The sequence below is a fragment of the Macrobrachium nipponense genome, chromosome 31, assembly GCF_015104395.2.
Source record: "Macrobrachium nipponense isolate FS-2020 chromosome 31, ASM1510439v2, whole genome shotgun sequence".
Taxonomy (NCBI): Eukaryota; Metazoa; Arthropoda; class Malacostraca; order Decapoda; family Palaemonidae; genus Macrobrachium; species Macrobrachium nipponense.
The window spans coordinates 20,716,291-20,730,045 of record NC_061093.1 but is presented as its reverse complement, the minus strand read 5'-3'; the positions used below and the strand labels follow the sequence as shown (position 1 = coordinate 20,730,045).

Here is a 13,755-nt window from a genome sequence, read left to right as displayed (position 1 = left end):
AAAAGCGCCTTAACCTCGGAACGTCGTAAGCCGAACCAGTCATAACCCGGGGACTGCCTGTACAATAAAAACACAACCCATGGTTGTAGCTTTATCAGTTTTGAAATATTTTTATATAAATAACGATGTGCCAATATTTCAACCTTCGGTCAACTCCGACTCGACCGAAATGGTCAAAAAACCCAATTGTAAGCTAAAACTATTACATTCTAGTAATACTCAATCATTTACCTTTATTTTGCAACAAATTTGAAGTAACTTCCAAAAAAATCTGAAATTTTTTAGTCCGATTGTCGTAATGTTTGCACCATTTTAAATTAGCCGTTACATAAAGTTTTATATATGAAGATATGTGCAATTTCATGTTGAATACAACAAAAAACAACCCATGGTTGTAGCTTTTATCAGTTATGAAATATTTTCATATAAATAACGATAGAAAAAATTAGTCCTTTGGTCAACTTTAACTCTACCGAAATGGTCGAAAACTGCAATTGTAAGCTACAACACTTACAGTCAAGTAATATTCAATCAACTTCATTTTGCAACAAACGGTAACTCTAGAGCACAATATTTAGATTTATGGTGAATTTTTGAAAACCGCTTGTTAAGTCAGTGCGTTACGAATTCATGCATCATTTTGTGATAATATTTTCTTTGTGTTGCCTTGATTGTTTTACAGTGTGTTGTATACCAAAATGATCGCAAAATGGTGTACAATACAATGAAAAAAAAATTAACTCTTTAGCTTTAACCGTTTTGCTCACAGTGCGATTTGTATACAATTATATATGAAATTTTTTTTGCGCTGTCATATATCCCAATATTTATATATAATAATTATTTTTTTTTTCATTTCTGATGGTTGCATACTAAACTTCAGGCAATGACAAAAAAGGAGCCAAAAATGAACTCTTAATCTTGAAAACTAAGCGTGGTGTGATTTTTTTTGTATTTTTTTTTGAAAAAAAAAAAAAAAAAATAAATAAATATATATAAAAAAAAAAAAAATCCACTTCAGCGCTCACTCGCGAATGCCGCCGGCATACGGGAGACTATTTTTAAAATACCGCTTCGGCGTTTAAGGGTTAAGTGACATACACAACATAAAACTTTTCATAGGGCTGTCAAGTTCAAGAGGGGAAAATTTACCAACTGGGAACTTGTTTTGTTTACAGATAAAGGAAACTAATCATCTACAGAGGTTGCATGTAAACCATAAAAAAACCTGCAAAGCATTGTAAAACTTAGTTTTCACAATACATAAAATTCACTTTGGTGGTCACTCAAAAAAAACTGCCAAAGTCTGTCAATCACAAGTTTAGGCTCAATCAAATTAGCAAAAAAAATAATGGGGGGCTAACAGTTGAAAGACACCAACAGACAAGTCACAACAGTTTAATCAAGCTTTCTTGGTATTCAATTTACTACTAGAAGTTTGTCAACCAGAATCAATGGGCAAAAGGTGCAGTTGTTTATGTTTTTTTAGTATTTTTCAATGTTAATTGTAATTCATCATAGCAACCAGTGTACTGTACAAATCCAAAATCATCAGTGAATACAAAACTATATAAAAAAAAAAATTTATACTTCATAAACACAGTATTACACTATAGAACCTTTGAATATTTCACACTGGTTCTCCTGACTTTTTACATCCTGCCCTATATATAACCCTTACAAATATTTTAAATTCCTTTAGACATTTTCTAGTCACTAAGGAATAAATTGTTAGTCTACATTAAAAGGAGGGGGAAGAGGTAATGGGAATGCTTATCATTTATAAAATTTATTAAATGGTACTTACAACCATGATATCTTGCAAGTCTCTACGTATTACATCCAAATTAGGAGCATTACTGTACATTTCTGTGTACATGTCGATGAATTTCTTCAAGTCAAAGGAACAAGTAGGTTCATCCCAAAGTAACTTTCGTGCTTGAACCAAAACCTCCTGAACATAGCTCCTATCTACCAGAGTGACCAAGGGTTCTTCTCCAGTTTCAACAAACTAGAAAACATTAAAATGCATGTACTATACTAGATTTGCAAATGCATGCACAATACTAGATTTACAAATATGACAAATTACAACAGTCTTATTTACAGTATAACCAAGTCTTTTTAGTGATTTTTGCTCCTGACAGATGGAATTCTTTGTATCTACTGCAATAATAATTCTGACAGATGGAATTCTTTGTCACTACTGCAATAATAATTTATAAGTACTACTCTATCCCTAAATCTATGTTAAAAATAACTTCCAAGCTAAATTTACAATTACTAAAACTGCAATATTTCACTAGAAATTGCTAAAACTGCAACAATTCACTATCAACTTTTATTTTTTATTATTTTTTTTTTTTTTATTTTTTTTACAAAGGAGATACTAACCTTCACATGATTCCTCAATTTACCAATGAGTTCTTCTAAAGTTGTTGAGCCATAGTGACTAGGTCTCAGGGAATATCCATAGTATTTAGTGAAGACTTGGGCAAGAGCAGAAATCTTTATAACCTGTCTTGGTGATCCTTTAACAACAGCTGCAATCTGATCTCCCAGAACTTTCATACGTTCACGTTCCACTAACTGAAGCTGCTTTTCGCCATCCTCTTCATCATCAAATGCCTTATGTAACAAGATGAATACAAAATCTGAATCCCAACAATATCAAAATATATATAACTGTTCTGTAGATTTATGAAGACTTGCAATAAACCAAAATTAAATTTATAATAAGTCAAGAGCTTTTGGTATTTAAGAAAAAAAAAGGGGGGGCTTTACCAGTAACGTATCCGGAATAGCTTCAAAAAGTTCAATCAGCTTGCTGAATCCATAATCTGCCACTCTACACTGTCTCCCAAAATGATGGTGATAGGCAGGAATGAAACGATTGAACTGCATCTTACACTGTGGGGAGTGTCGGAGCAATTCAATTACTTCAGCTGCAAACTGACGTGTTCTCTCTATCTCCTCTGGGGTTTGCTCCCTTTTGGGCATGGCTATTGTGGTCTCTGTTCCTGATCTTGTCACCAGTACTGTGGTTTCACTGACCTCACTGAGAAGGTCATCAAAATCACACACTCCATAGTCAACTACATTCCAAGGTTTTGAGACAGCCTTTTCGTATGCACTAGGAAAGGCCTCCAAGGTGATGGATTTTGTGGGTTGCCCCTTCAGCACTCTCAAGAGATCAGACGAGAACCTCTTAATTTGAGCTTTATGGGCCAATGTAAGAATTCTCTTATTACCATCACCCAATACTTGGACAACATGGGAAAGAGATTCAAAAAGGTCAGCCAACTTTGTGAAACCATAGTCAGCGACTCTACACTGACGTCCAAAATGATGGTGATATGCAGGAATGAATCTAGAGAAAGCTAATCGGCAATAAGGAAAGGTCTTTAGCAGGTCAACAAGTTCCCTTGAAAAAAGTGCCAGCTGACCAACTAAAGGGGGGCTAACACACCTTGCAAGTTCCTCAGCCTCATCAGTCACTTTATTCTCAACCCACTGAACAAACTTAAAACCACTGTTGGCTGTCATGATGCATACGCCAGGTAAACAGGACACAAGATGCTCAAGTGGTACTCCACTTTCAAATTCCTCTAGGGGCCCTATCTCAGCCTGATAACAATCGACCAAACTTGCTAGTGGGATTGTGCCTGAGTGGGACTGTAGCAAGGAATGAATGCTTGCAGCAAGGGAACGTAGACTCATGTTTACATTTGGAAGACTGATACTTTGGTCCCGTTCTGCCCAGCCTACACTATCATCTGGTTCAGTGCTATGAGTTCGACAAAATCTAGATGCCATAGTACCACTCACTTCATCCTGGTCATCTTCCACAAGAACTGGCGAGTTTACATTGCGAAATTCTGGGTGAAGAGAGACCATCCTACCTGTGCTGTTATCAGAAACAGTTACAATGTCTCTCATATTGTACAACTCGGAAACACCAATTGTTTCATGGAATCTTTTCTCATACAATTCTCGAAATTTAAACAAGGGAAGCTTCTTGCCAGGAACTTCTTGGAGTAGAGCAATAACCTTTGATCTGACAAAATGAGAAATCAGGCAATTAAAACATTACCTTCCTTACAAGTCACCTTTATACATTATAAATTATTTTAAAACTACTCCAAATCCCTTTTATACAAAGCTCTTCTATGGCAAAAATCAATCTTATCTGCACTGTGCATGAATAAAACATTTTATGCTTATAACCAATGAAAACAAAGCACTAACATTTTATGCTACAGTAATCTTTTTATTTCATGGAATGATGTCAATTTATTAATTCACACAAACTTTAACACCAAGCACTACGATCAAAATACAGTATACCAAGGAGTTGTAACATTCTCTAATGTCTTTAAAGCACAACAAGACTTTTGAAAGTTCAAAATTTCAAAGCAAAATTTTATTCTTTAGTATTTTCATGCAATGTGTAATCATTATCAAAGCACCATACTACAAAAATACTACCATGCATTTCCTGAAATTTTGGCTCTGACAGCAAATGTGAGAAGAACCACTTCAGCAGTACAATATGGACTATTATTGGCACTCTCTACATACTTTTCTTTTACAGTGAAGTTGCTCATTTACAGACTTTGGTTAAATTACAGACATAAATGCCCATAATTAAAACTGATAAGAGAATCTCATTATTAGTCATGCTATATGAAGACAAACTTCTTAAGTTCTAACCAGAAAAAGTTTACATGCTTAACATGTATTACAGTGCTGACAAAAAGGAAAAAAAAAAACTATCAATTTAATAAACTGCAACAATGAAATAATGACAGAACATTTATGCTAAAAAGTTTCCTTCCCGGCCATTTTCATGACTAGTATTGACTGAAAAATGGACAAGTTAACTTTCATTGAATGTCTAGTATTTTCACGCTTGGACATGTGAACTTTCATTGACTGTCTAGTATTTTCATGCTATGTAATCTAGGACGGAGTTGCTTGGGTTTTCAGCAAAAATTCAGGTCAATGTATCTTGAACTGCTCAAAGTGATAAATTGCTCACGTGAGTGTTCTCCCAGTAATAAATGCCTGAATCTAATAAGTATAGTAACTTGAATCCTCAGATTCATTTTTTCTTATAGCCTACTTATAGCCTACTGTCATTTATTGATGGGTTTTTACAAATGTTTTAAAAAAAATCAATGTTTAAATAAAATCACTGACAAAACTAGCAGCAATTGACCTGGTCATAAAGACTGCAGCTTAGGCAGCTTTAATATAAATTTCCTTCACTTCCTATGTGAGCAGGAATTCAACAACTTCTAAACTCTGTTCACAGTGAAATGAAAAAGCTTTCTACAGCAGCACTTTTTCAGTCTAACTAGTGACCAACCTATGCAGTTCTGGAATGAAAAAGGAAGCATAGTAAGGCAATGAGGGCAGACCTGTTCCAAATCATGATATTCTGAGGGGTGGGGTTACCATCTGTATACCTTGCACAGCATATGGTCCCAGGGCTACATTTCAGCAATCCTTCAGTCCTATATGAGAGACTTTTTGCATTTTATTCTCATCTATTCTCTGGTTTCTACACACCTAACTGCCCTCCAATTTTTTTCTTTCATTTATGTACAATCTTCAAGTGAGCCATAACAGTCTAGAAACATAACTGACAGGTCTTCAACTACTTTATCAATAAAAACTAAAATTAGAAGCCTTAGTGGCAAATCCTATATATAACATGGAGTTGACAGTATAAACAGCAGTGTAAATCTTTGTTTACGAACTATACACCCATTTACCATAATCCTAAACTGAGCAAAACACATCCAGGGACACCAATATGAAATTGGCTAAGAAAGCTCCAACTGCACATGTCCAGCAAACTCCAATGGGCCCAAGATACAGTTTTATTCATTCTTCTGTGCACCTTGTTCCAGTCTTACTCCTGCTTGTACAGCCATGCTCAGAAGTAATACTACAGGTCTACATAGTATTCTATTCAAAATTCACAGCATTTTAGAATTGCTATTATACAGCTTATTTCCAGTTGTAATTTTAACCTTAACCCTGGCATGTATTATTTGGACCCCTATACATATTGGTAAAATGTTCAAGAATGACCTCAAAAATAAAATCACTGACTGCATTACAAATTAGTCACATTATATGCTTTCCTTCCAAGTATTTGTATGTTGGATATTTTTGTTAAAATGTTCACCTTGCAAAAATTGTTATAGTTTACCAAAAGGAAAAGGATTAAGTTGTACTTTTTATAACACTTTCTGGTGGTCAGTCACCTTCTTTGCATAATCTTTTTAACACTTAAGAGGTGGGCTAAGAAAAACATGCAGCACCCCAGGCCAGGGAAACTTTGAGGTTGGCCAATTTATTAAAAAAACATCAATGGAAAGAGGAAGATATGCAAATGCACATGGTGGGAAAACAATCCAAAAATTTCTCCCTACCTTTCATGAGAAGATGAAAAGACTATTTACAACCAGTTGTGGGGCCTCTTTTACAAAAAAAATTTACCATTTACCAAGTTATGTTTTTTTTCATAAATCTATATTATTTTATACTTATTTGCATAAATCTACTGACTAATGTTTCAGTAACAGTTTTGGATTATATTAGTTTTCCTAAAATTTGTGCACTTTTCTTTGCAAAATGACAATTATAACCAACATACTTATATTAGTTTTCCTAAAATTTGTGCACTTTTCTTTGCAAAATGACAATTATAACCAACATACTATCATCAAAGATACGAAAGAAAACCAACAGGAACCCGTGGGTATATTTATCAGCAAATAAACAGATGTCATGAGAGATAAAGAAAACACAACATGCCCCCTTTAAGTCAAGATCACAACTAACTCCTGAACCAAATACAATAGCAATCAGAGTCAGTCTCAAAGTTGCCATTAATGAACATATGGGAATAAAAGTAATGGAACGTCTTTCCCGCCCAATTCCTCCAAATTCATATCGCGTAAAATTGATGCTCACCAAGAGTGAATCCATCCACCACCCCAACCCTATTACTGCTACTCATCTGAGGGTATCTGTCCATTAAGGGTTAATTGTCACGTCCCTATTTCTGAGCTGTTGGGCTCACTCCTTTGACTAACATCTAAAATATTTAATCACATTTTGTTAGATCTACTAATTCTTCAATTGTGCTGGATTCCAGGTAGTACATATTTTTTCCTTTTTAATTGCCCATCTGTCATTAACACAAGCATTCTTTGTATGTAAACTTATTTTTATAATTCTTCAATCTGCTAAGTAAAGGACAAGATGACTAAAGGTCTTGCAGTACTCCATTGTTTCTCTTTCCTTTGCGTAATTTTCCTTTATTTATATATTCATGTTCCATATTTTCATGGTTCAGTTTAAAAGCTACAAGTCTTATTTGAATGCAAAACCATATTTGATAAAATATTAATTTTACCAGACAACTGGGCTGATTAACAGCTCTCCTAGGGTTTGCCAGAAGGATTAGATATTTTACATGGCTAGGAACCAATTGGTTTTTTGGCAAGAAGACCTACAGCTTATTGTGGGATCCAAATCACATAAATTAATTCTTAATCACCAGAAATAAATTCTTCTGATTCCGAAGTGAGCGGCCGTGTGAAATGAACTCAGGATACCAGATTGATAGTCTGGTACGGAACCCACTCATCCAGTGAGGAACTTTGATAACATAAGGCCACTACCATATTTCAATACTGGGAGAAAACATTATGTATGAGTAGCCAAATGTTGGAAAAACAGTGAGGAAGCATTTCCAAAATTTTTGTTCATCCACTATCGATGTGTAGCTGGGTGTCTTGTGCCTGGTGGAGCAAGTCTTGACAATTGTAGTTAGGACATATTCAAGTTTCAAATGTGCACCCCTGAATGTATTCTACACAGTTAAGACCATTTATGATCAACAGGTTTTTATAAGATATTAGTTTTGTCTTTCACATCCTCAATTTTGTCACAGCTCTAGTCTTTCAAACACTGCTGCTATTTGTAAAGTTGTAATTTACAAGCAATATTTCTTTAAATGTCATTGTAAAATTGCTAAATTTTGTGATTTCCTTACAGTATTTCAATACTTTCTTACAAGTTACCACATTTTGTTTGGATTTTTACCAGCATACAGCCTACTCTAGTCTTGCAGACATTCACAAAATACTGTCCATATTGGAGGTCTGTAAACATAACTAGCCAATAAAACTGGACAACTACATATACTTTAAAACTTTTGGGAAAAAACCTGATCAAAACATTCTATGGTTACTCTACTTTACCTTACTACAGAGTACACATGCTTACAATAAAAGAGGGAAAAAAATTACCCTCTCACCTTTTCAGTTCAGGAGAAGGTTGGTTATGGTTAACGTAGGATATAATTATCCTTTTGGCACCAATTTTTTTACGATGTAACTGTGAAATAGCATACTGAGCATCTTGCTGTGAAGGTACTCTTAACGTTGCTGCCAAGTTTCCATCAGACTGGATGAAAACAGAAACATGAAGCACCTAAAACAAACAAAATTAGGGTGATAATCTTTTATCAATAAATCTACAAAACCACCAAAAAACTAAGGACTGAAGTCATCTTCCATCACATGTCTGAAAACTAAATTATATTTTCTTGTGACCAGACTCCAGTACTGGCAGCTTTAATTAATCAAGTTACCTGCAATTTTAGCAACTCCATTTTAATTTTACCAATTCCATTCATTAATGTAAAAACAAATCGACCTCACATGGATTTCATTAACACCTCCAAACCCAAAACAAAAAACTCAGCAAATTACATTCAAAGTATACCAAAAATGCCTATTAATTTTACAGCATTTGATTATACATGTCATTTCAAGTGAACATCCTCTAATTTAAACAGTGATTTGTACCATGGCTCAGTTAACTCACCATGACATGGTCCCTGAAAATCGTGAAGAGGATGCGTTTCATTTCTCTTGCATCTATATTCTGGTCAAGATTAGTAATCTGCAATTCTACTGGAACCTGTGGCACATTTGAATGGCTGTTGTCCTACAAAACAAAAGTTGTGTTTAAAAAAAATGGAAATTTAAAAATAACTAAACTTGTTCTCATATCAATGATTTATCAACGTACTATTCTGCTAACAAGGAGTGTTTTGAGGGGAGTAGAAGCATATATATAAGCATTCATCAAAACTTATTTAATATTACAGCATGACCTATATATTGAAATAATCTGATGGTACAATGCAGGTGAAAGCAGATTTCTTCAGCAGGCCCATGATTGTGCAAAATCTGAATACTGCTTACACAACCCCACTTATTACCTCATTTAAAATGAAAAATTATGCCTATCCATTACAGTACATACTACATGCCTAGCCTATGGCGGTCAGTCAACCACCGTATTATGGCCGAATTGGGTGTACGTAGGGCAGTTATTTACTACAGTATATATCCAAAATTTAAAAAGTGCATTGAATGGTATGTTATTTAACACTAAACTTATTGAATTGTAATTCATGTGTATTAATGGGTAATCTTTTGTATTAAAAAGGCAAGGTTAGGGTAATAACTGGTGGTCAAGAACGGATTAATCTATTCTCAGTTATTTCTAATAGGAAAAATTCACTCAGATCTCAACAAAATCGCATCTTGTCGCTTCTTCTGGAACTAATAGCATCGAGGTCCGGGGCTCTACTGTATTAGAAAAGACAATCTAAAAAAGTTGCAGCATCTTCCATCTCAATTATGTTCAGAATTTGTTACAGATTATACTTCTTATCTGTTTTGATAGTGTGAACTGCAATTATAATTCTACAAAATAAAATGATTAAAAAACACATGTATAACTGAAAATTCACGATTGTCTTGTAAAAGAGGCATTGCAACGGGTTGTAAACAATCATTTTCAAGTTATCGTGGAAGGTAGGTAAAATTTTTTAGTTTCCCCGGCCTGGGGTGGCATACCGATTGTTCACCCCAGCTCCTAAGGGTTAAAACTGTTTGCATTACAGTTTTTAAATTAAAATTCCAGCATTTTAATTTAAATTTTATCTGTCTACACGACTCCAACTAATCAATAAGTACCAACAGTTAAGAATATAGGAGTAAGTGAATAATTTAATCCATTTTATAAAATTGATGTGTATAGTTTTCAATATTGCTTACAGAAATGAGATTGATTTCAAAATAAGATATCCTTAGTAGTTTAAAAAATGTTTAATTTCCAAAATCTTTTCATGTTTCTATTTTATATAAAATTCACTTTTATGTCAGCTAAATAACTTTCAGCAATTTTTATGTATAACAAACAAATTATACAATTTGGACAAAATAAGAAAAATAATATAAGGGTCTTAAGTCACAGTCACTAATCATTTGCAGCTAAGCACTATTCCCAAGAGCCGGTTTAAAGAGGTCAGACTGTAATTAGTTAAAAGGTTAACTAAAGATATAATATGCTTTACCACCAGTAGAATCTATTGAACTGTGAGGATAAGCAGCCTAGAATAGTATTATGGGCAGGCACGCACGCACACCCACACACACACACAATAAGCATAGCCTTGTATAATCTACCATAAATGTATCGTGCACTATACATTAGTGAAAACATGTTTTGGGACAAAATTTTAAGGTTCACATAATACATGAGATTGGACATACAAATATAAAAGCAAATCATTGTTATTTTTTAAACGTATTTTTGAATTTCATATAATCTTTGTTTTGAAATAAAATATGCTTGTGTACTTACAAACCAAGCTTCAGCAAACACTGCAAGAATTTTGGATATGGGATTGAAAGCCTGTACTATTAAGGTGTGTTCACATTAAGACATGTTCACACTTTTGTATCTTTAAAAATTAGCTAATGGAAATATCTTTTCAATGCCCTAATCAAGAAATGGAGGGGCATAAATTGACAAGAAACAAGAAATTTGTTTCACGAAACAGTAATTTAGAATTCAAACAAAGAACTGCGCAAAATCATTCCTGGTAACTTACGGTTACTGAATTTTCTGAAACTGCCATGTCTCTTAACCCATACAAGACTTGACCTTGTATGTCTAAAGCCAGTGATGGACTCCACGTATTCTTAACAGGACTAACATTATTCCACAACAAAGGTGATGGACTGCGTGCTCTGCTGGAAAACCCAAAGATCAGTTAAGTTTTAGATACTCGCATAACAACTGGAGTGTAATATGCATGACTAACAAAAACATAGCAGCTGTGCTTTTTTCTTAAAGCAGAAAAAGTAACTAGTAGTTCACTCATCTATCTTATTCCTTGTTTAGATGTGTGTGTAACAAAACACGAAATCTTGGAAAAAATTTCTACTATATACCGTAATACATTAAAATCTTGCTCTAAATTACTTCAACACTAAGTGCTTCACACAAGTAGATGGCTGAAGGTAAGGTCTTACACAGAGCTCGTCATGAAACTTTGTACACTGTCTACAATCCATACCAACCAATGTGAGTATGACAAAAATCCAAAACCCCTAACTGATGAAAATACTAACCCTTTTTAATTTTCCACTTCCATCAAGTACTATCATGCAAAGGTGTCAGTTTATTCATTCAAATGCTAACTGCTTACAAATCTCTAATTTTTCAATGAATTAACACTCAAAAGAGCTGAACTACAAACACCCAAGATTTACTGTGTAAATAATTTCACATTTTTGGACAGCAATTACTGTAAATGTTTTTACACGCTAGTTCATTATGCCTCTGTAAAATAGGAAAAAATAACAGGCAGTCCCCGGTTAACAGCAAGGTACCATTCCCAGGCGAGCGCCGCCTACTAAAAATCTGCAGTAATAGTAGCGATAAACAGCTTAACAGTGGCGATAAACAGCTTAACAATAGCAATAAACAGCTTAACAGTGGCAATAAACAGCTTACAGACACCAGTAAACCATTTACCAGCAGAAAATCTGGTTAACAGTGTCACTAACCAAGTGCCTTACGATGAAACACTTAACCGATGCTGTCGTTAAGCGGGGACTGCCTACATGCAATATGCAATAGTCATAACCCAACTAAAGAAAAATATAAATCAGTAGCCCCTCAACTCCAAAAATCACCTAGCTTTCTGCTAGTACCAGAATCTGCAAAGTTAACACTCATGCATTGCCTAACTTGGAACATCCAAGATACCCTACTTTTAACATACAGTACGCACTTCTATATAGTTTCTGGTCAACGTTTTGCTGTACCAAACAGATACCACTCAATTTGAGATAATCTGTAAAATACATCATCCTTAAGTAGAGAATAAACTTTTTTTATTATAATAAAGATGAAAAGTTGAAGAGCTACTGTAATTGTAATCCTGAAATAAAGTGCAGGTACAGTATACGTACATAAATACTTTACAGTTTTACCAAATTGGGGATGCAAGCTTCAATCATTCTAGTGTTTTTTGAATTACTCAGAAAAACTATTCATAACCTTTTCCCCAAAACCTACCCAGAGTAAAGCTTTTTAAATACCTGAAAGATGAATCCATAGTAAAAGTATCTGGTGTCCTCGTGTTGAATGTTAAACTTGGAGGGGAACTCATTCGAAAATGTACCCCTAAGCATAAAGTCAGTAAAATTAGATATATGAACCTTCTCAACTAGTAAGGATAACTTTTCTATCAACTCTTACATGCACTTCAATCAACCCATATAAGTTTTGTTTATAAGTTATCAAACATAAATTTTGAATTTATTTCATACGTAATATAAGTTCCCCTTACTTACTCTGTGAACGTCCCTTTCTGAATTGTTCAGGAGTCTTATCCAAATACAGAGGCTGTACTACATTGTCTGGGTTATTGTCATCACTCCGATTAGAATAATCTATCCTTGATAACCCATTGAAACTCCCAATACCTAACGCACCACCAGATGGATTTTGGGATCTACAGTTTTTCCTCCAACTTCGCTGATTTCTGTTTACAAGATATCTATTAAAATTGAGGAATTTATTAACCACCTTTTCTAAGTGAACTAAGAAAACTCTGCTGCACCTGCCATCTACTATTCATATTCAAATGTAATGGCAAGCAGTGATAAATTATGAAAAATTGCTGAGATACAAAAGCCCTACATACTTTCCCCAACAACTCAATTGATTCAAAGGTAGTGGGTAAAGGCACCATTCTTAACACACTTACGAAACACTGTATATTGCAAATCTGGTTGACCAAATACTGTATATTGTAAATCTGGTTGGATATTAATCTTACAACATTCAAGAGGAAGGGAATTCAAACCCTAGATTTTACAGCTGCTATACTAGTTAAATATGGAAAAACTGACATTCCATGAGACTTTTACAACCTTAATTTAAACTCCTGTAATAACTTACCCAGAATTAAAATGCCCATTGTCACTGGCGTAATTCATAGATGAATGCCTGTTGTAGCTTTTGAAGGACGAGTATGGATTTTGCACAGCACCTTCCGATACAGGGTCTCGCAACCTCCAAGACAGACTTGCAGCACCAACTTCTTCCATTCCAATATTTGTAGGATTTGGAAAGCCTTTGCCGCTTCCAGGTTTCCACGTGTCAAATAAATCCTGTCCCTTTTCACGCCAAGGCTGATATGGTAGAAATTTGCCTGGACGAATGAGAGTAAATTCAATTCTTGTTGGAAGCACGAAAAAACATATCTCAAATCTAAAACCTTATTAGTACTATATTCAATGTCTAATTCTAACCTGGTAGTTAAAATAATTACACTTACCACCACTATCAACTTTT

At 34.4% G+C, this 13,755-nt stretch overlaps 1 protein-coding gene across 1 annotated transcript in view; it reads right to left on the bottom strand.

Moving 5' to 3' along the window:
- LOC135206782 (meiosis regulator and mRNA stability factor 1-like) overlaps positions 1–13,755 on the bottom strand; it is a 239,685-nt gene that overhangs the window by 108,219 nt on the left and 117,711 nt on the right. Inside the window, exons 9-18 of the mRNA XM_064238277.1 lie at positions 13,739–13,750; positions 13,360–13,612; positions 12,750–12,955; positions 12,495–12,579; positions 10,997–11,135; positions 8,914–9,036; positions 8,342–8,517; positions 2,785–4,057; positions 2,395–2,628; positions 1,808–2,011 (exon numbers count right to left, since the gene is read on the bottom strand). Of these exons, the coding sequence (XP_064094347.1) occupies positions 1,808–2,011; positions 2,395–2,628; positions 2,785–4,057; positions 8,342–8,517; positions 8,914–9,036; positions 10,997–11,135; positions 12,495–12,579; positions 12,750–12,955; positions 13,360–13,612; positions 13,739–13,750 (2,705 nt within the window). The remainder of the gene's footprint in view (positions 1–1,807; positions 2,012–2,394; positions 2,629–2,784; positions 4,058–8,341; positions 8,518–8,913; positions 9,037–10,996; positions 11,136–12,494; positions 12,580–12,749; positions 12,956–13,359; positions 13,613–13,738; positions 13,751–13,755) is intronic.